At 56.0% G+C, this 23370-nt stretch overlaps 1 protein-coding gene across 3 annotated transcripts in view; it reads left to right on the top strand.

Moving 5' to 3' along the window:
• Nucleotides 1-5834: 5834 nt before the first annotated feature.
• The window catches only part of CAPN9 (calpain 9), a 37095-nt gene continuing 19559 nt past the window's right edge, over nucleotides 5835-23370 (top strand). For 2 of the 3 annotated variants that reach the window (XM_063082793.1, XM_063082792.1), the window contains exons 1-7: nucleotides 5835-6047; nucleotides 11352-11421; nucleotides 15312-15430; nucleotides 17824-17957; nucleotides 20000-20168; nucleotides 21215-21298; nucleotides 22989-23074. In XM_063082793.1, coding sequence (XP_062938863.1) covers nucleotides 5835-6047; nucleotides 11352-11421; nucleotides 15312-15430; nucleotides 17824-17957; nucleotides 20000-20168; nucleotides 21215-21298; nucleotides 22989-23074 — 875 coding nt within the window. The remainder of the gene's footprint in view (nucleotides 6048-11351; nucleotides 11422-15311; nucleotides 15431-17823; nucleotides 17958-19999; nucleotides 20169-21214; nucleotides 21299-22988; nucleotides 23075-23370) is intronic. The other variant, XM_063082794.1, reaches the window with a different exon arrangement.

Here is a 23370-nt window from a genome sequence, read left to right as displayed (position 1 = left end):
GAGAGCTGAAGTCCAATGGCACCTCGAGGGCCACACTGGGACCCACGCACGATGACTTCTGCAGTACCATGGTGATCCCAACAAGTCCCAACCAGGAAAACACACTCCCCTGTTACTGGATGTGCTGGGGAGAATTTGTGGCCACACTTGCGATCCACTTGAGAAGGACAGAAACCAACCAAGGGTTCACCATGAGTTTTGAAATAGTGATTTTAGGTCCATAGGGAGATGACACTTTGAAGGTAAGGACATTGCATTTTGCTGGGGCAGACGTTAGTGAGAGAGAAAGAATTTTCTCTAAACTTCCCAAACTGATACTTTACGTATCTGGAGCCAAACCTGCCATAATGAGCTCATCAGGCATCCTTTTAAGCCAAAATGTTGGAGAGAAGGGAACGTATGGGGTAAGAAAAGTTCCCACCAGACACAAAGACAAACAGGAAATGGCTCTGGGGGCAGCTGCGATGGGTCAGGATGGTGACTCTGTGCCCGCCTGCACCCCGCACCCCTCGTGGTTGAGGCTGGGGGGAGAGCAGCGGAGACTCCCGGACGCCAGCATGGGCCTCGGGAGCGCAGCCAGGACCGGGACACAAGTGCCCATGATCGCGCTCACGTGCGACACGATCCAGGTCACGCAAGCAGAGAGGAGGGGTGGGGTGGGGCTGAGACTGCGGAGATGTTCAAAGGATGCAGGTTTCAGTTAGACAGGAGGAAAAGTCCTGGAGACCTACTGCACGCACGGTGACTGTATTAACAGTAGCGGGGTACATTCCAAAATGTATTTCAAAATAGCTAAAAGAGTAGTTGTTTTAATTTTTAAAATTTTGATGTATTTTTTATTGGAACACAATTGTGCACATCTGTGGGGCACCGCGTTGAATATCAATACGTGCGTGCAGTATGTGATGCTCACACCAGGGCAATCAGTATATTCAGCATTGCACAATGCAGGCATTATTCGTGGCCCTTTATCAATCCTCCTTTACCCCTTTCACCTCCCCCTCCCACCTCTGGTGGCCTCAGTTCTGTCTAAAAGAGTAGATTTTAAATGTTCTCACCACAAACAATAAGTATGTGAGGTGATGGATATGTCGGTTGGCTTGGTTTATTCATTCCACAGTGTAAATTCCTATCAAAACCTCACATCGTAGCCCATCCATGTATACAATTATTTGCCAATTAAAAATAAAAGTAAAAGTAAAAGAGAAATGGCACCAGGGTTGTTCAGGTGGCGGAGGTCTGCAAGTCCCCCAGTTCACCTGTTTATAGAGAGGTGACAATTTCAAGGGAGGCCAGGAGCGATGCTCGACCCCCAGGAAGCTACTTTAGAGAGACGACAGTCAGGGCCACTGCGGCTCGCGCAGACTTTGCTCCTCCCAACACTGTGGGGCACTCGCACGGGACGCTGACGAGTGGATCCTCAGACCGTGACGACTCCACGCGCCCCCCACACCTGCACACACGCCACCCACCTGGGTCCCCTCTTTCTCACTTCTCTGTGAATCCATCTCATGTGGGGGCATCTGTTGGGCACAGCCTGGGCCTGGCCAGCCTGTATGGTGGGAAGGAGCCCTGCATCCATCCTGGGAATGGGGCTTGTAAAACGGGCACTCTCGAGGCAGAGGAAGCCTGCTGGAATGACCATGTCCACCGTGGGGGTGGGTGGCCGAGAATTTAGAGCCGCTTGGTGTACCAGGGTGCAGCCCCAACAGGGTGGGAGACGTGGCCGGGACACAGCGCTGGGAAGCCAAAGCTGGGCCCACTGGGAAGACGGCTGAGTCTCCGAGGTCCAGCAGCCGGGTGACCTCAGAAGAGATGTTGGAGCCACGCTCAGACCCCCAGGGGACCCACACGCATTGTCCACGACAGGAAAATGAAACACAAGCTGTCCTAGCTGTGACCCTTCGGCTGCAAATACGGTGGGGAAAGAGGTGGGTTCCCAGAGGCCCCAGAGGGCCAGAGACCCCCACCCCAATGCCTGGATCTGTAAGATTCCCCCGACCAGATACACAGAAGAGGGAGGGAAAGGAAGCCCACCTGGGTGGGTAAAAAAAGGACCTTACAGTGGGTTTGAACTTTGAAGTGACTGCTCGTTGACAGGAAGAGAGATTGAGAGAGAGACACAGAGTGAAATGCAAATTCATAGTACTGGGTGGGAAAGGGGCTTCAGAGCAAGAGGAGATAAAATATAGTCTTTAAAAATTAAATTAGGATTTTTGTGCCCAAACCGTGGATTCTTGTTCTGCTGGCCCAGGGTCCGGGTGGTCCTGAGGTCTGTGCACAGTGTCACTTGTAGCCCCTAGATGGGGAGGAAGTCACGTCATCTCGGGCTGAGGCCACACTCCAGACAGAGACCTTGCAGAGTCAGCGGAAGGAAGACAGGACATTTAGTGTCCTTCAATACTGAATTTTTAAGGAGCAAAACCCCTTCTCAGGGATGGGGGGCAATTTCCACAGTGTCGCCTTAGGCTTTAGGGACAGGCAGGGGGCATGGAGCATATCTGGAGGAAACATTGTCCCACAATCCGCAATCAAGGCAGAAAGAAAGCCCATGGCTGAGGGAGCTCCAGGCTGCATGAGCAGTTCTGGGGGGCCAGGGGGGCCACCAGGTCATCCATGAGCCTGTGCCTAACTGGGACCTTCCTGGAGTCAAATGGCTGAGGCCCGAGGCCGGGCAGCACCGTGCAGACTCAGCCCACAGAGGAGACGCTGTGTTCACAGCTGTGTGTCCACTGGGACGAGGGTGGACAGGGGTGCTCTGGGAAGGACAGGTCCCGGGGGAAGGAAACGAGACTTGCCTGGTGTCAGGACACCAGCAACCATGGGAAGGTGGGTGGAGGCGCATGGATCACTCACCTTCCAGGAAATGGGGTGCTAGCACGCAGGAGCCCTGGGGGGTGGGAGGCAGAGGCCCCCTAGAACAAAGACGTCATCGTGCAGCTTTACAAGGCTGGGCTTTCGAGAGAGCACGAAGGATTTCTCAGAAGCCACAAAATGAGATTTTTCTTAAAATTCAAGATCAAAGCTTGGGAGAGTGACTGTAGAGTAAATCATAAAGCAAATCACCAGGCATCTGAGAGTCCGTCCCCGCTCAGAAAGTCCCTGGGGCTAAGACAAGGGAAAGGAGGGCCCAGGCCCCCAACAGGCTGGGACCGAGGGCCTCTGGTCTGGTCCAGGGCACAGAGTAGGCTGTTGCAGACATGGCCTTGCTGGGCTCTGCAGGACAGTGTGACCGGTGGAGGGCACGCAGACCACCAGTAATACTTAGGACTGACTGAAAACTCATTGCACTGGAGTAACTCCCTGCAACGGGATGGCACAAGGAGGGAGGGCTCAAGGGCCATGCTGAGGAAGGCTCTAGGAAAGACAGAACTACATTTCTGCATGCATGGGACGCAGGGTGCGGATTCTGAGACCACCCCTCCTGCTGGCGCTGCTGCCGACGCCGCTGCTGCTCACCCACTGCCGACGTCCCCAGGGCACAACCTGGGGTGAGGGGCTGTGTGGCAGTGGCGGGGGCTGAGAGGCTTCTGGGCACAGCATCGGGATCCCCAGCCACAGGGACTTGGGCCTGCTGTCTGCCCACCTGGCCTCACCCTCTGACCCTTTCATGGGCACCTCAAACTTAAAGAGAAATTCAGCCTGTTAAGTCTATAGGGCTAACACTGAAAAGTATAGAAGGCGTGCAGACATGTCTCCCCAACACGCCTGCACCCCATCTGCTCAGTCCACCCCAGAGGAGAGAACCGTTGTTAGCAGCACCTTGCTAGCTTCCGAGTCTCTTACGCAGATGTGAGTAATCGTCCCTTTCCCTCGCCCCACAGACGGCAGCGTCCACAGCTGCCCCGCACCGTGACTTTCTGACTCAACGGCAGGCCCTGGAGACCTTTGCACTCAGCAGGACGCTGTCCGCGTCCTGTTCTACCGCTTTGTGATTAGCTGTGTCCTAACTTTCTGACCATCCCCCCATAGTGTTTTCCAGCTTTTTCCTAAAGTGAACAATACTGCAATGAAATAAATAGACAGGTGCACCGTTCACCCTTCGGGGTGCAGGTGTACCTGCAGGATGGGTTATCAGGAGCGGCTCGGATGGATCGGAGAGCACATGCATCCGTCCTTTTCCTAGATGTTAACAAACTGCCTTCCAAAGGGGTTACACTGATTCACACTCCCTCCCGCACACAGGAGGGCTCTTTACTCTCAACATATCCCAAGTGTTGGACTTTTCTTCCAAGTCTGCATTCCTGCTGTTACCACCATGTTTATTCACTGGAGCCCGAAGGCAGGAAGCCACCTGACACCTCTGTCCCGCACCCCATGGACAGCCCTGACTGTAGTTCCAGGAGAACCCAGGTGCAGACTGCACAGGTGACGCGCCCAAGGTCACCCCAGGCAAAGCTGCGACTTTGTCTGTAACCAAACACTCCAGCCTGGGCGGCTTACGAACAACACACATTTATTCCTCACAGTTCCAGAGGCTGCAAGTCTGAGATCAAAGCGTGGCAGAGTCAGTGTCTGGTGGGACCTGCTTTCTGGTTCATAGATGACACCTTCTCGCTGTGTCCTCACACGGGGGACGCGGTGAGGAGCCTCTGGGGCTTCTTTCATAAGGGCACGAATCCCACCCATAAGCTCATCCCTCCTGATCCAATCATCTCCCAAAGGCCCCACCTCCTAAGACCATCTCCTTGGGGTTTAGGGTTTCAACAGACAGATGTGGGGAGGGACACAAATGTTCAGTGTATAGCAGAGTTAAACCCGAGTGTCTCCAACTCTGATGTCTACCCCTTCCCTGTAAAACGACGTGCAGGACCCTCTGGACAGAGTGTGTTGGGCGGGTGACCATTCCTGGGAAGCATGAGGCTGTATGGAATTCGTGTCACAGTCTTTTAACCGCACCCACCGACTCAAGACCCCAACTCTGACCAGTCAGAGAATCACACAGAAATCACCGTAAGTGCTTAGGACATCAGGGGTCCCGCGTGGCGGCCGATGCTCTCTCTAAACTGCCCCATCCTCTGACTTTCACTTTCTCTCGGATGTGAGATCCTACGTGTGTGGATTTCCAGGACAAGGACTACGCAAATGTGACGTCAGGAGAAGGGAGGAGCGTGTGCCCTGCAGGAGGAGCTGATGTCCTCTGCAAGTTCATCTGCATCACGGTCAGGTTGGATGAAACCTGATCCCACCGCTGTAGTAAGGAAAGTCTCACTGGGACTCAGCCACACCGGCTTGTCCACGTAGCATCGGTGGCTCCCCAGCACTGCCACGGCAAAGCGGAGTCCTTGCAACCCAACCTATGGCCCGCAAGGCTGAAAATACTTGTTCTCCGGCCCTTTACAGAAAAGCCCTGCTGAGCCCCGCTCTAGGTCACAGCGTGATGGCCCCCACGTGAGCTGTGCACGCCACGCTCATGGGAAATGCACCACTGTGACTCGCCAGGCCCCACAGAGCCATAGGACTCTGCCATTCTCTGATTCAGAAGACGTGACCCAAGACCACTCAGTGCACTGTCCCCGCAGCCACCTCCTGCACCAGTGTGGCCTCACTGTTGCTGCACAAAGCTGTCCCCTCGCCCCACAGGTCCCCCCCAGTGCACTGAGCTGAGGTGCTGCCTCACCCGGAGTGGCCCAGAGCTGTCCCGGGTCTTCAGGGGCGCTGAGCGCAGAGGGCTGTCCCACGTTTGTCATCAGGGCGTGTCCCCCTCCGTCTAACAGGGAGGTGCCGGGAGCAGGTGCAGTGACGGCCACTCAGCCCCTGAGCAGCTCCCACAACTCGTGCGTCCACTTTCTTTCCCACCCGTCTCTGACCCGTGCCGGCCCCAGGAGCCGGCCATGCCGTACCTGTACCGGCCCCCAGGGCCCCAGGCGCACCCGGTGCCCAAGGACGCCCGGGCCACCCACTCCTCGGGCCAGAGCTTCGAGCAACTGAGGCAGGGCTGCCTGCAGAAGGGCATCCTGTTTGAGGACGTGGACTTCCCCGCCAACACTGCGTCCCTGTTCTACAGCCAGAGGCCCCAGGTCCCCTTCGTGTGGAAGCGCCCAGGGGTGAGTGCACGAGAAGGGGTGGAGGGGGGAGCAAGCTCCTGGGGACCAGGGAGGGCACAGGAACAGGGGCTGGGGGCGGCTACACTCAAACCGATGGAGTCTGCTGCTGAGCCCTTTGCAGTTTGAAGACAGGGGTGATGCGTAGGCCTGAGGTGCTCTGGGGGTGTCCCGGGTGCCTGGCCGCACCCCTGGCCTGCTCTGAGCTCACTGACTCCCACCAAGGCCAGGGACCTGGAGTCAGATGGTCTTGCCAGCAGGTGGGGAGTCAAAGCTTTATCCCGAGGACGAGGCCACCAGACTCAGAGCATGTGCCACAGTGTTCCCCCCTGTGCTTGGTGGCTCTGAGACTGTGTGTGCACGGTGCCCTGTGGCTTCTGCTCTAGAGCTGGGTGCTCCGTGAGGACGGGAGTTTGGCTCTGCAAGTCCCCAGCAAAGGTGTGATGGGGGCCACCAGCAGCTGGAGCAGGGGTATGCCCTCCAGAACACACACCCACACTCTTGCAGGAGAGCCAGGTCAGTGCCACCCTACCCCACGGTCTGCCAGTCCAGGTCCCCAAAGGCAGCAGCCAGTGCCTGGGACCTGGTCAATATTTGCCATGTGGGTTAGGCAGGGCTCCACCTCTGACCCGGTGTCTGCCTGCTCCACTCCCACTGGGTGGGCACCGGCCTGGGCGCCACTCTGTGGGCAAGAGGGCAGTGCAGAGGACACTGCAGCCAAGGTGAGACCCTGAGCATGGTCCCGCCCTGCCACTGACTGGTCTCAAGCCTGTGGCCACCTCACTTCACTTCCTCAGTCTCCCCACCTGCAAAACGGACCAGTGATGACAGATGGAGGTCAATGTTCTCAGTCCCCCTACCTGCAAAATGGGACCAGGAATGACCAGTGTAGGTCAATGTCCGGGACACAGAAGGTTTTCCATTCACAGCAGCTACTGTCATGATCACCATTGCTGGCATGTGAACCATAGGCATTCTGCAGTGTCATTCTACTGCTGTCATTGCAACCCAGCCGTCCCCCTGCTAAGACAGCCCCAACCTTGTCTGCACTGACATTACCTGGTTTAAAGCGTCCCTCAACTAGTCTTTGCCAGAGTTGGAATTCTCCAAGATAAAAGCTCGAGGCTCAGGCCAGGGTGGGGGCGTCTTTGCTTCCACCTCAGAGGCTCCCCCCCTGGAACGAGGCCTGCCAGGGACCTGAAGTCTCAGATCTCAGTTCTGAGAGGTGTCATCTGTACCTTACCCCCCACCCCAACACCAGTGGCAAAACACAGTAGTTTTATTTCTTACTTACATCACAGGTCAACAGCCCAAAGCAGGTCAGCGGTGGTGGAAGGAGCCTCTGCACCTCACAGAGTGATTTGGGGACCCTGGTGTCTTCCCACTATCTCTTTTTTCATTTTTTTTTTTTTTTACATTATGCAATACTTATCATCACGCAGTGTCACCCTTTTTTGTGGCCCTTTACCAATTTCTCGCTGCCCCTCCATCCCCCTTTCCCACCACTGGCGGCCTCGGTTCCGTTCTCTCCTTTTGAAAGTTCAGTGAATTGCTGTGATTGTTGTATTTTTCTTCCTTTTATTTATTTTTTAACTTCCACTTACGAGTGAGAGCATGTGGTATTTCTCTTCTGTGCCTGGCTTATTTCACTTGGATTTTTCTCTAAGTTCATCCATGTTGCTGCAAATGGCAGAATTTCATTCCTTTTCATGGCAGAGTAGTATTCCGTTGTGTAGATATACCACAGTTTCCTTATCCACTCATCTGATGATGGACATTTAGGTTGGTTCCATATCTTGGCTATTGGAAATAGATCTTTGATGAATATGGGGGTGCAGGTGTCCCTTCGACATGATGATTTCCATTCCTTTGGGTATAAACCCAGCAGTGGGATAGCTGGATCGTGTGGCAGCTCTATCTGTAGTTGTTTGAGGAACCGCCACACTGTTTTCCACAGTGGCTGCACTAACTCACAGTCCCACCAGCAGTGCAGGAGGGTCCCTTTTCTCCACATCCTCGTCAGCGTCTGTTAGTCTCTGTCCTGTAATGGCCGGTCTACCTGGGGTGAGATGATATCTCAACGGGGTTTTGATTTGCATTTCCCTGATGCCGAGTGATGTCATTTTCACTCGATCTCCTGCCAGTATTGCCCCAAATGCTGGGTGTGACCTTGATGCACAGGCCCTGCCACTGTGCCCTGCCTCACGCCCCCCTGCAAAGTGGCCCTGCCAACCCGGCCCTCCTGTCCCTTCCACATCCCACTGTCTCCTCCTGGGCTGCACAATCGTTTTATTCATCTTAACTCAAGTCTACTGTGTGGCTGTCCTGCCCTTGGGCCACTTTCAGAATCTGTTGTGCTTTTTCCTTGGTCTGCAACTCGGATGGTCCCCCTGGTCTGGTCTTCACTCCCGGAAACACATCCCATCTGTCTCCTATTCAGAGGGGCCAGGGGCTTTGCATTAAATTTCATATACTTCTGCAAAATCCAGAGCTAATGGGCTGGGGTGGGCACCGAGCTGCTTCTTGCAGGGAAGGTGCAGGGTCTCTGCTAGAGGACGGGGGCAGCAGGGTGGTCATAAGAGTATCTGGTCTCCCTCCAGAGGCCCCCGTGGCTTGGGCATGTTTGCATTTCTGCTCGGCATTTACACAGTGGCGCATGTCTCAGCAGCAAATGCCGGGTGGCCGCAGGACCATGGGTGGGGTGGCCCTCCCCAGCTCCACCTTCTTGTCAAACACAGCTGTGCTTGGAAGGTGAAGCTTGAAGCCAGGGAGCCCAAAGCAAGGAGAGGGGTGACCGGGGAGTGGGGGGGGCAAAGTGAGGGTGACAGGCTGAGCTTGAGAGAAAGCAAGGTCACCCCTGGGGCTGTGCACCTGCGTGTAAGTGGGTGCACAGGCAGGGGACAGGTGTTGGGGGACCTCCGCCAAATGGGGAGGCAGCCACAGTGCTGTCAGCGCTGACCCTGCGGGCTAGCCCCTGTGGCACGAGTGACAGCCTCCTCTCCCCACACCCTGTCTGCCTGCCCCGGTGCTGTCTTCCATGGGTTCCTCCCCAAACGTGCCCATGCGTGTCACGTGGCCATAACCCCTCCTGTACCATGGGCTAGCCCACTGCCCAGAGAGGCCATCAGTGGCTCTGGGACAGGCCCAGAGTCCCCAAGGCCTCCACCGGGCTGAGCACACGGCTTTGGACCGTGGCACCCAGCGTCTCCAGGCCTTGTTGGAAGCGTGGCCTTTCTCTTTTACATCACTTGCTTAGTAGAGGAAAGTCTGCATCTTAGGCTGAGGCTGGATCGTGTGCAAGGTCAACAGAACAGGCCCTGAAAGCAAACATGCCGGGTGGTGCTGGGGCCGCCTCCCAGGGGCCTCCCGGGGTCCACAGGCAGCAGTCTGGGCTCAGTTCAAGACCCCCTGCGACTGACACCCCTCTGATCGTCCTATCACAGGACCGTAGCTGCAGGTGACCCTATCCTCTCTTCACATGAACAAACACACATGAGGCCCCACACGCACGCGCAGGGCACCCACACATACACACAATGTGCCCGAGTGCACATGCAACCAGTGTACATATGGAGCACACACACGGGGCCATGCACACCACATGTGCAGGCAGGTCACAGGCATCTCACACATGCAGGACCCACACACCCATCCATGTATACCACTGCGTGGCTCCCGGGGGTCCCCTGGCCCACAGCACTGCTGTCCCTCGACACATGTCCACAGACCTCCATGGCCCTCACAGGACCGGCACACGTGTGCAGCGATTCACAGACACACCAACCCACAGAGGCACACCCTGGCACTGCCCAGTGTATGCCTGATGACTAATTTGTGCTCACTTGGAGAGAATTTCTGAGTTTCCTCCTGTTGGGTTTTTCTTCTGGTTGGATGTGATCTGGTAAAACTCTCTCTAACAAAACAACCCATAGCAAGACGAAGCTGAGGGGCCCCGTGTCACAGTTGTCAGGGCCAGGCCAGTGGGAGGCTGGGGCAGACAGGGACAGGGAGGGAGGTGAGGCCCCCACATGCCTGGCACAGCCAGATAGGCAGGGGCTGCTGGCTCTCGGAGCCTGTCTTATGTCCACTGCAGGCACGAGTGGTACCGGCAGTGCGAGCTGCTCATGGGGGCAGTTCTCCTGGTGGGGACTGGGCAATCCAGGTAGGGAGGGTTGTGGGGGCTCCTGGGGCACCCTTCAAGGCAGGGGCCCCAGCACACATTCTGCAATGAGCCCAGAATGTCCGAGCTGGTGACAGAGGAGGACACATCCTGAGATGTTCAGTGGCCTGCCCAGAGCCCCTCTGCTGAGAAGGCAGGATACTGCTGGGCTGTTTCTCAAGGCCCTCTGACATTTTCCTGGTTTGTGTCGTCCCTCTGAGCTCAGCTCTGAGACACCTGCAAACACCTGTGCTGGCCGAGGGTGAGGCAGGACAGCAGTGACGTGCTGCTCCGTGCAGATGGAGAGGGTCCGCGTGGCAGCCAGGACCCTGGCCCGAGGACAGACTCCCTGCCACATTTGAGATTAGGGTCACTTAATGCAAAGACTCTGAGGCTCCCTGGAGCTGAGGGTGGGAGTGTCCTCACAGAGGAGGGGCTGCATTCGGGGTGTCCTGCCTTTGCCAGGTCTGGATTTCTGCTGCATCTGATGGCACGGCCCTGCGTCTACCCGAGTGCTGGAAAAGATAATGTGTCCACTCAGCCCTCGCCAGGCAGGTGCTCTGGTGTCATGGCTGCACCAGGTGGGGACATCTGGAAGGTGCACAGACAGTGCCATCATCTTACCTGCGTCATCCCCAAGTCCCCTTGGCTTCAAACAAATCCCCGTCCTCCTGCTGATTCTCTGAGACACAAGACCAGAGGAGAAGTAGGGTCCTGGGACACTTGAGAATGACAGGGCAGGGGGCTCTCGGGGGAGTCAACAAGCTTGTGCTGCCCCCACGGCATCGGCCCAGATGCTGCTGGGACCTTCCACCTCCAGCCCAGGCCCTGACTCAGTACTAGTGTCTGCAGAAAGGTGCAAAAGCCCCTACTCACCTGCATCACCCTGACCCGGTGAAAACAGCCGAGCATCCATCCGTACAGTGGGCACACGAAAGAGGCATGACCTCTCCCTAGGGGACAGGGCTCCCAGGGAGGGCCCAGGTGTGTCCAGGACATAGAGCCTCCTCAGGGCCCCCCACAGAAAAGTCAAATACAGGGAGAAGCCAGCCCTCTGCGCTGCACAAGGCGCAGACCCTGCCCCTGCTCTCTCACACTGGCCCGCTGCGTGGGGGCTCACCTCACTGATAATGCTCTTGTTCCTCCAGGAAATCGTGAAAAACCCAGAATTCATTCTCGGAGGGGCCACCAGGACTGATATCTGCCAGGGGGAGCTTGGTGAGTGTGAGGGGACGGAGCCCAGGGGAGGGCGGCTGGGCAAACTGGCCCTGGGCAGCACGGAGGGGTGGGGGCTGGGAGCGGCTGCTACCACCCCTGCTCCCCGTGAATGGAGCCCTCGCCTTCTCGGGGCTCACAGCCCAGGAGCTTACGGAGAGCAGCGGCACCCTGCTGCCTTGATCCATCTGTCACTCATGTCGACTGCAGCCAGCACCCACACGCCAGGCACTGTCCCGAGCACATGCTGCTCTGTTCATCTTCCCAACCCCCCTCCCGATGTTACAGACAAGGAAACTGAGGCTGAGGGAGGCTAATCTGTCCAAGATCGCAGAAGTGATAGATGTGCAACTGCGGTTCACTCGCAGACAGTCTGACTGCAGAGACCTAACCATTATACACAATGCCTCGCTGGGGGCTTACCTTGGGGGAGCTCCCCGCACCCCCAATCTCCCTCCCACAATTGACCTGAGTGTGCCCCCTCACCAGTTAAATCGGGTCCTGCATTTCAGGGTTAGTCCAATTGGGCTGGGTTTACCTTTAATCTATCTATGAAAATGGAGAGGCCTCTTTAAAAAGTACCAGTGGAACCCGCTGAAGAAAGCAAACCACTGAAAACTCATGCAGACCCCGATTTAGTCACAGCCGAGGTTGTCACTGTGGTCTAAGGGTTGAGGCAAGCCATGCTGGGACCTCCCTGGGGAGTAACTGAGCTGATGATGGTTGATTAAATAGACAGGTGTACAGATATAGGTAGGTAGATAGGTAGGTAGCCAGATGACAGACGACAGGTATGATAGTAGTTTAGATAAAGAGATGACAGAGGCAGATCGTGTATTAGTCTGTGTGTGCTGCTGTAACAAAGATCGAAGGCTGGGAAATTCATAAAGAGCAGGAGTTTGTGTTCACACTTCTAGAGGCTGGGAAGTCAAAGAGCAAGGTGCCAGCAGGTCCAGCGTCTGGTGAGGGCCTGTTCCTCATAGATGGCCGTCCGGGTGTCCTCACATGGAGGAAGGGACAGAGCAAAAAAGGCCGAACCCTGTGTGAAGCCTCTTGTGTGACGGCCTCAATCCCATTCATGGGGGAGATGCCCTGTGACCTAATCACCTCTTAGAAGCCCAGCCTGTTAGTCCTGTCACGTCGGCCACTAAGTTTCAACACATGAATCTGGGGCGGGGGGGGCCACAGACCATTGTAGGTTGACAGAGTGAGAGAGATGGATGCATGGACGGATGGACACACGGATACACAGCAGACAGATGACAGGTAAGAAGGTCTGTAGGCAGATATGGATGGATGGATGGATGGACGGACGGACGGACGGACGGACGGACGGACGGATGGATGGACGGATGGACGGATGGACGGATGGATGGATGGATGGACGGATGGATGGACGGATGGACGGATGGATGGATGAATGGATGGATGGATGGACGGACGGACGGATGGACGGATGGATGGATGGACGGATGGATGGACGGATGGACGGATGGATGGATGGATGGACGGACGGACGGATGGACGGATGGATGGACGGACGGATGGATGGATGGACGGATGGATGGATGGATGGATGGATGGACGGACGGACGGATGGACGGATGGATGGACGGACGGATGGATGGATGGACAGACGGACGGATGGACGGACGGATGGACGGATGGATGGACGGACAGATGGACGGACGGATGGATGGACGGACGGACGGATGGATGGATGCATGGATGGATGGATGGATGGACGGATGGACGGATGGCTGGATGGATGGACAGACACATGGACGGATGGATGGATGGATAAGTAGAGACAGATGATGGATAGGTGGATGACGGACACACAGATATGCAGCAGATAGGTGACAGGTAGGAAGGCGGGTAGGTAGACATGCACGGATGGATGACACATGGGTAAAAGAAGACAGAATTATCTGTTCCAGATAGAACTTACCTAGACTTCTCCAAAACCGTCCCATTCACATGGGCGTCCTTTACTGAGGTCAGGCTTCCTCATTACTGTTCAATGGAAAATCATCGTTCAGGCTCCTCTGTCTGTCAAAGCTTTGGCTTGTCACATTGGTGTAAGTGTATATCTGGAATGACAGCCTCTTATTGAACCTCAGTGGATCGTTGTTTCTACATATTATTTTGTAGCACTGTCATTACCCCCAAATACTATGCACAGCGTACGTATAAGCCATGAAGAATACCCAGGAAATGAACGGCACGAGCTGCTGCCCCCCACGATCAGGACCAGAATGTCACCGCCACCGTGGGGCATGCACTCCCGCCAGACCGGCTGCAGAGGGCGTTCCTCCAACCGCAGCACAGGGTGGCCAGCCCGGCCCGTCCGCCCCCACTCAACAGAGACAAAAGCAATCCTGTGTGGGGGTTGAGGGTTTTTTAAATTTCTTTTAAATTGTGTACAAAACATTGGCTTCGAGGTCTCCTCCTCCGAGAGCTCAGAGCATTTCTGGCTGACTAGGTAGGAGCCACTGCACCCTCTGGCCAGGTAAAGACACATGATACCCTCAACTGGGCAAAGTTGTGACTCGGAGGAGAGGGTGCAGGAGGTCAGCCTGCAGCAGCACCACTCTGTTAGACTCCGCCGGCCCTGGCCACCCTCCAATGGAAGCAGGGACCTTGTCTTTCCTTGTCTTTGCCCTTGGCATGACACAGTGCCCATGCCCAGGGGACACTCAGTCCCATCTGCAGAATGAGTGGTCTTGAGAGCCTCCAGCCCTGGAACTTCCTATCAGCCAACCCAAGTCTCCCAAAGGCCCGCTGGCACATTAGAAACCAGTCCTTCTGTGCCTCAGCTGAGGCTGGGGGTGGCCTGCGGCCCACTGGTGACACCCTCAGAAAGCCAGAAGCAGCAGTTCGAAAGTTGCTTTCCTGGTGTTAGGCTGTGTGAGTCTCCCCTGTCTGCATGCAACGACCAGAAAGGGGTCATACTGCGACATCCTGAGTCCAGCAGACACGGTACTTTCAGGAAATGTGAACGCTGGGGAGCCACACTGAGTGTGACGGGGTCTTAGGTCCCAATGACGGGGGTGTTGTCTACTAAAAACAAACAAATCTAGATAAAGCTGAGAGGTCCTGTCAGATAAGTGGACCCTCCTAAATATCTGCTGTCATGCACTGCACAGGCAGTGGCTCACTGCGGCCAGGCACTGGGGCGCTGGTTCCATGCTCAGCGCGGATGAAGGATCGTAGGCAGCATCTGGCACGATGCAATGAGGTACTGTTTGGTGTTCGACTCCACTTTGTAGTTTTCCTCCAGATGTGTGTTAATGCAGAGACACCGCTGGAGAGTTCTGCAGGTGAGGCAAGAAATCTTGAAAATGCAAGATAATTTGAAACAAGCGGAGCTACCACACAGTCCCGCTATCAATAACTAACCTGAGTCTGGGTTGCAGAGAGACATCAGCCCTGGAAACAGGTTCCCCAGGCACTGCAGGGGCTATTTCTGAGCTCCATGCGTGTGCACACACACGCACGCACACACACATGCACCCCAAGTGTGCAGAACAGCGTGGGCTGGAGCCCATGTGGCCATGCTGACGCTAGCATGTGCAGCCTTGGTCCTCTGCAGAGGAGGTTGTTGGAATGTCACAGAGCTGAGGCACGGCAGGGCCACATGTCAGAAACCCAAGTACGCATCTCTCATGACCGTGCCGAGAAGGCGACAGCTGTGTGTACAAGACCGAGCAGGATCGCCGGCAAGGAAAGCAGGAAGGAGGACAGGGTATTCGCGGGTCTTCTGCTCACTGTTTAAAATGCAGAAAAGATGTGGCCACGTCTGGCAGTCCCCACATCCCCTTCTGACCTGGAGGTTCCCCGTGTGCTGTGAGTTCGTGATGAGGACCGTGACCTGTGCTTTTGTTCTGCAGGAGACTGCTGGCTCCTTGCCGCCATCGCCTCCCTGACACTGAATGACAGAGCGCTGGCCAGAGTCGTGCCCCAGGACCAAAGCTTCGGCCCCGGCTACGCTGGGATATTCCACTTCCAGGTGAGATGGAGCCGGTCTGGGCTCACCGCTCGGGCCCAGCGTGGCTCGGTGCAAATGCACCGCCCCGGAACCCTGGAGGGAAGGCGACGGTGTCTGCGTGAGCGCTGTGCTCCTAAACCGTGCTAACGCCACGCTTTGCCGTGAAATAACATCTACATGTTTCAGAAGAGCATTGAGGGTGTTGCAAGGTGGGTCCTTGCAGACAGCGTGGCTTCGGGTGCTGTCCTGGCAGATCTGGAGGTCTGTAGGCGAAGGGTTTCATGATCCGGAATTTCTGGCGCTTTGAGCATGAATGGCCTGAGATGATTGTGCCTCTGGGGAACTGGATTATTTCTCATAAGCAGAGATGGTCTCCTCACTGGAGGAGTGAAACTCTGGAGAGTGTGAGTGACTTTAAAACATAAAAACTGAAGAAACACAGAGCTGACCCCAGCTGGAGTCCTGGGGCCCGCGGCCCTGAGACCTGGCTCCCTGCTCTCCCATCTCCCCTTCCATCCGCGCCCTTCCCCACCCCCAGCCCTTGCACAGGGTCCCCCTGGACTTAGTTAAGTGGGTGGCCTCGGGCAGTTCTCTCCGTGAAACTGAGCCTTCCTTACTAATCAGAGAGAGGGAGAGACTGGAAGCCACCCATGGGTCGCCCAGTGCCAGGCATGAAGGACATGCTGTCACCTCCTTGCACGCTTGGCCAGCCCCGTCCCTTTGTCCCCGAGGCCCGCAGTCTGCTAAGCAGAAGTGCGTGTGGGTCCAGTAACTGACGGCACAGAAGCATTCGAGGGCAGGGACAGCAGAAACATGAGCTCAGGGCCCTGTCCCCACTCCCAGCTGTCGGCCTCCTGTGCCTGCGGGGCATGGAGCTGCTTTGGGGCTGGGGGACTCTACCCTTGCTCTCCCAAGGACCCACCATCCCTGTCTCCCCTCCCTGCGTGTGACTTCTGCCCATAGCACAGCCCTGGCTCACCTCTGACCCTGGAGAACCACCCCCGGGCGGCAGGGTGGGGGGTATTTAAACTCAGCAAACCCAGCAGCACTGCTGCCTTGAGCTGACACCACTACCTGACCTCAGGCTCCCCAGGGAAGAGCGTCCTCCTTTGTCCCATGGAGTGTCACAGCCGGGATGGGCCTGGGCAGCTGCTCCCTATTTTGCCCCTGGGGACATTGGGTCCCAGGGAGGGAGTGTGGCTGACCCAAGCTCACAAAACAATCCTTAGCCCATAGGTCGAGAGCCCCAGGTTCTGGCTCCACTGCTGCCCTGAGTGGGTGGGGCCGGCCCTGGAGGGGGCTGTCAGCCCCACGCTCACAGCACTCCTCATGGGAAGTGGAGCGTTGGAAATGACCCGCTGCTGCACAGTCCTCTCTGTCCCTCAGCCACAGTGCAGGTATGCAGGAGCTGAGACATCAGCAGAGCTGTCTCTGTCACCTGCAGGCCCCCTGAGCCCTCCCCATGGGAGGCCAGCCCTGCCCCTGCCCAGGGAGCCCCAGCCCAGGCCTGGACATCAAACCCCTGTCCCAGAAGCCACCAAAGGCCCAAGAGTCTGAAGTGACACTGGGTCAGGGGGAGAAGGGCCAGGGGAAAGCCCCCGAGTGGGTGTCAGCTGATCCAAAAGGAGGGGAGGAGGCGGGTCCCTGCAGCACACCAGGAAGCTCAGAGAAACCACGCATGGCCCTCGCCCTGTTCCCACCTCCTCTCCTGTTCCCTGCAGACCACATACAAGCTCACACGCATGCATGCATGTGCTCAAACAGCACACACCTGTGCACACGTGCATACAAGTGCACTCCCACACACACCCTTGCACAGTGCAACGTACAAATGAGCACAAACAATGCATATGCACGCTCACACCTGCACACATGCACATGCGTGTGCACACACATGCACACCTGCACTCTCCTCACGTGTCCACAGCTAGCTAGCACGCAGGAAAACCAAATCACCTGCCTCTCTCTGGGTGAATGGCCAACAGACCAGGGCTCCACCTGCGGCAAGGAGGCGATGAAAGTTTAGAGGACATCAGAACTGGAACTGGGTGGAGAGGGTAACAACAGGGCAGTGCCGGGGCAGACCCCACACTTCCATCCTCCCCTGCCAAAAAACTTCCTTGTGAAAAGAAAGATTAATTCACAGCACCAGAGAGCGTCCACGTGTGGCTCCTGTCCTTCCTCCCCCACCTGAGACACTGAGTCTAGGAGCCGAGGTCGATGGCAGACGGAATGCCCAGCATGTGGCCCCGAGGACAAAGTCCAGGCGGCCCCACCACAGAGCACACGCGTGATTCCTTCGAGACTATTCTGGCAGTTTGTTCACAGAGAAAAGCAGTGGGACCAACGTGTACACACGGGGCCGGGACCTCCTGCGTGACTCACCTTGTGTTTCCGTCTCCTCCCGGTGACAGTTCTGGCAGCACAGCGAGTGGCTGGACGTGGTGGTCGACGACCGCCTGCCCACCTTCAGGGACCGCCTGGTCTTCCTGCACTCTGCCGAGCACAGCGAGTTCTGGAGCGCCTTGCTGGAGAAAGCCTACGCCAAGTGAGCGTCGTGGGCCCGGGGAAGCCCGGGTTCCATTCCCGGCGGGGACCAAGGCCCTGGGTCTGCGGGCGAGGCATGTGGGCTCAGGCAGGGCTGAGGGTGGAGAAAGAGCTGCCAGAGCAGTGTCCCTGCGGTGGCCCCGGTGTGCCCTCCTCAGGCACCCTGGCCACACCTGTCCCCTCTCTCTCCCTAAGTCACGGGTCTGGCCCTGGGAAGAGCTGGTGGAGAAGCACTGGGAGGGCAGGAAGAGGGACGTCCCGGCTAAGCCAACACTACTCGGTTCTCCAGGCTCCCCCCAGACGCTGCCAAGGCTCAGACTTCTAGACGTCCAGGCTAGACCACGAGGGTGCAGAGACATGAGATGAATCTAGAGCATCTTGTGATGCCGGAAAGTGAGAACACACACACACAATACACACACACACAATACACACACACACACACTACACGCACAACACACATACAACACACATACAACATGCACAACACGCACACAACACACACAACATACACACTACACGCACAACACACACACTACACGCACAACACACACACTACACGCACAACACACATACAACACGCACAACACGCACGCAACACACATGTACAACACAACACACACGGCACACATGCACAACAAACACTACATGCACAACACGCACAACACACACAACACACATGCACACAACACACACACAACATGCACAACACGTACAACACACACACACAACATGCACAACACACACAACATGCACAACACACACAATGCACAAAAAACACAAAACACACACAACACACACAACACACACACTACACGCACAACACACATACAACACGCGCAACACGCACGCAACACACATGTACAACACAACACACACGGCACACATGCACAACAAACACTACATGCACAACACGCACAACACACACAACACACACAACACACACACAACATGCACAACACGTACAACACACACACACACAACATGCACAACACACACAACACACACAACATGCACAACACACACAATGCACAAAAAACACAAAACACGCACAACACACACGCACCACACACGCACCACACATGCACAACACGCACACAACACACACAACATACACGCACCACACACGCACAACACACATGCATTACACATGCACAACACACACACAATATGCACAACACACACACACAACACATGCACAACACATATGCATGACACGCACATACACACACAACACATGCACAACACGCACAGTACACACACAACAAACACATACCACATACACAACACACATACACAACACACACATGCACAACACGCACACGACACACGACACATGCACACAACACATGCACATGCATACGCACACACCGATGGGGTACATCGAAAGCACACAGAGGCCTGCTGACTCAGTTCCAAGCAGCCAAAGCTAGAACAATTTGACCAACAAAGTAAGTAAAGCAGCTCTGGATTGTAAACCAAAGTAGAAAATAAGTATCCACGAGCGCACGCGGATGTCAATAAATCATTGAATAAATAAATCAGGGACGAGGGACAAATCTCCCATGCAGAATAATTCCAAATGAATTGTGTGTGTCTCCCACCCTCAAGGTGAACTCCCGCTCCTTAAATGGGGGCCCACATGGTGACCTCCTTCCCAGGAGCACGGCCAGGAAACGGGAGGGGGGAGGGACTTTTCAGTGGGAACCGTCAACACGACCTCAGCGTCAGGTGACCGGGGATAGGTCACAGGAGAGCGTGCAACCTCGAGCGCTGTGCTGAGAATTAAAGAGCAAGTGAGAAAACTGGGTGTCTCGGTGCAAAGTGGCTGGGCCCGCAGTGGCGGGGCTGGGGTTTGAACCTGGAGCCCGTCAGGGCAGAGCCCCTGCTCCATGCAGCACTCCGGGCTGCGTCTTCGGGGCCTCCTTCTTCCTCCAGGCTCCTGCTCCGTCCCTGTCCCCTTTCCCAGCCCAATTAGAGCCTCTGTCTGGGACGCCCTGGGCCCTGTCCCCACACACCCCGCTGGCTCCCTGCCGCCTGCAGACTGAACGGGAGCTACGAAGCGCTGAAGGGCGGCAGCGCGCTGGAGGCCATGGAAGACTTCACTGGGGGCGTCGCAGAGACCTTCCAAACCACGGAGGCCCCCGAGAACTTCTACGAGATCCTCGAGAAGGCCCTGAAGAGGGGCTCTCTGCTGAGCTGCTCCATTGACGTGAGTCGCTGGGGCCCCCGATGCCAGCACCACATGAGCCAGGGTCTGTGCAGGAGCTCTGACCACACACAAGGAGGGGCACAGGACACAGGTCTTGGGCTGGCCAGTTAGCACAGTTGGTTAGAGCAATGCCTTATAAAACTAGGGTCAAGGGGTCGGTTCCCCATGCCGGCCAGCTGCCCAAAAAACCACACAAGTTTCTATTCAAAGTGCTTCAAATTGCAAAGTTGAGATCCACGTGCTGTATCAGGTGGTACAACCCTGAAACCTACAAAGGCATGTTTGTACCCTCTGCATCCAGCAGCCTCCCCACTCCACCCCCACCCGCAGCCAGGTCGCCTGGCGCATGCCCAGGGTCACGGCTCTGTCTTTGCTCACACAGGCACACACATGGGCACACGAGCAGAAGGAAGGTTGGTTTGATTTTACTAAGATGGAATCTTAGCATATAGTTTTCCAAAACTTGTCTTTTTCATTTTATATACCATGAAAAAATACGTCCTATCAGCAGGTAGGAAGCTAACAGGGTATTTTCTAAGTTCCCTGTGCACACAAGCACACACACGTGTAACTTTACCTTGTTTATCTTTTGAGATCTTTTCAAGTTTTCTGTTTCCCCTTGGAATGATCTTGGGGAGCTGTTCTTTGCTGACGGATTACCCATGTCCTCTGTAATTTCCCGTTTGGGACACGGAGTTGCATGTCCACTGCCACATGCCTCTCTTCCTCTGTGGTGTGTGTGATCGTGTTTTCTCTGTCGTGCCATACGAAGCTCAAGTTGTTCTGTTTGGGGGAGAAAATGTAAATCTTTGCTGGAGTCTGCACTGAGAGCGCGGGTCTCCCACCCTGGGAAGAAACTGGATGTCACTGCTAAACATCTTTGGGGTGTCCCATGTACCTGATCTCTATGACCCGTGTGCGTGGCTGCACCTGCAGGAGCAGAAGGGGCCGGAGGACAGGACTGGCCAGATCTGGAGCTGGGCCTGGCCAGGTGGGAAAGGCTTGACTTAGACAATGCGAATGACGTTTCTCTTTTCCTGTTTCAGACCAGAAATGCTGCAGAATCTGAAGCCCGGACACCTTTTGGTCTCATTAAGGGTCATGCCTACACCATAACGGGAGTTGACCAGGTAGGTGAGGCAGAGCCCTGCTGCAGGGTGCAGGGAGAGGCGTGGAGATGCTGGCGCCTGGTGCGCTGTCTCAGTGCACCGTGGTTTAAAGCGCCATTCTGACACGTCAGAGAGCGTGTCACCTGGAGGAGGCAGGCTGGGATTCAAACAGCAAACCAGGAGAAAGGGACAGTGAGGTCCCACCACAGCCTGGCCTTGTCTAGCAGGCGTGAGAGCCCGGCCTCTGATCGTCTGGCCTCTCCTTTCCTTTCCTGCCTTCCCAGTTCTACATCAGACCTGCGGTAGTCAGGGCGCTCCAGAGAAACGAAGCACAGAAAGTTTACATTTGTGCTCAGAGCATCGGGCAGAGAGACCCGATCCCCTTCCTCCACCTTTTTGTTCTGTTCAGATCTTCAGCAGGTGGGATGAGGCCCACCTGCACCGACCGGGAAGGCAATCTGCTTTACTCAGTTTACCAATTTAACTCTGGCCTCATCCAGAAACACCCCAGTGACACACTCAGAATAATCTTTAAGCAGATATCTGGGCCCCCATGGCCCAGTCAAGTTGACACAGAACATTGACCATCATGAGTCCCATCCTCTGCAGCCGTGGTCAGGGCGGAACTCACTCCCGGGGCCACCTGAACACACACGGCACCACCCTGGCGTGGCTGCCTTGGAGGCTCGAGGGAGACACAGGCAGGAGAACAGGTTGAAGGGTGGCAAGAAGCCCGAGGTTTCAGCCTCCCGGATCCAGCAGTCAGCTGTCACCCACTCCGTGAGATGCCACTGGGTTCTCTAGATCTTGTAGGTCAGATCTGTCAGTGTCACCCTGAGTGACTGCAGAAGCCTCCCAGTGGCTTGGCTCAGCGCTTCACTTCCCGTCCACCTGCAAGGAACTCACCTTCCCCAAACACCTCAGATCAAAGAGCCTCCTACAGGGTGACCCACGAGCCCCGTCTGTTGACTCCAGACAGTTGATATCACTTGAATGATTCTTACACATCAAAAATACAACTTGTGCCAAATGCACGAGGATAAAGCATCCTGCGTTCCTGGTTAGTTGGCGAACAGACGTCTGTGACCTCCAGTCTCTTTCCTCAAAGCCTCTCTCCAGTGCACGGCCCCTCCCTGCCCCAGGGCACGGCGGGACCCTCTTTCTCTGCTGGCTCAGGGTCATCAAGGCAAACAGCAGGAGTCCTCCTATGACCCCCGACAGTGGGAGATACCAGAGTTAGAAGACCTAGAGATGGATCCGATGGCTCCTGTGTGTGCTCTCCCGGCGTGTGCTCGTGCTGTCACGTTCATCTGTGAGCAGGACGCTGAGGGTGGAGAAAACGCAGCAAGCTGTGAGCACTGGGCAGAGACAGACACGGGAGGCCCGGCCTGCTCCGCGGAAATGCTGCTCTAGAGAGAAACTCCTGTGTCTGAAGATTCACGTGGACTAATTTCTGATTCACTCGATTTCCCAGATGTGGCGTGACCGTTCTGGGGTGACTGCCACGATATCGTTGGCAAGTATACTCAGCAGGAATGAGACGGCTCGTTGAGAACGGATGCGTTTTTACTTACCTTCCACGGTGTTTTAGCCAAGAGGCTTTCGGTAAAGCCCCCCTGGATGGGGCTGACCGCCCGGGGCTCAGGGGTGGACAGGACCAAAGCTCCCAAGCGTGACTGGTTCACATTTTCCTGGTGCTTTTCCCTTCTAGGTAAACTTCCAAGGCCGGAACATGGAGCTTGTCAGAGTCCGGAACCCTTGGGGCCACGTTGAGTGGAACGGGTCGTGGAGTGACAGGTCAGTCCCCCGTCCCGTCTCTCCAGCTGGCTTGTGGTCTGCGATCCTCCCGGGCCCTGTCCTGCCTCTGGGGGGCTGACTTCCTTCCCTTCCGTCCTCGGGCCCACCTTGCAGTCAGACTTGAATCTCAAAAGACTCTTACAACAACTCTGTAACTTTCACCGAATTGTATTTATGGCGATGAACGTCTCACCTGCCCTGGTGACGTTTTATATCCCCACGACCCTGTGACAGTCTCTGTCTCCCCTCGTGAGTGGCTCCGGTCAGTAGTGTGCACGTGCGGAGGGGGGCGCGTG

The sequence above is a fragment of the Cynocephalus volans genome, chromosome 18 (genome assembly GCF_027409185.1).
Source record: "Cynocephalus volans isolate mCynVol1 chromosome 18, mCynVol1.pri, whole genome shotgun sequence".
Lineage (NCBI taxonomy): Eukaryota > Metazoa > Chordata > Mammalia > Dermoptera > Cynocephalidae > Cynocephalus > Cynocephalus volans.
The sequence above is the reverse complement of the archived record's forward strand: the minus strand, read 5'-3'. Positions and strand labels throughout refer to the sequence as shown.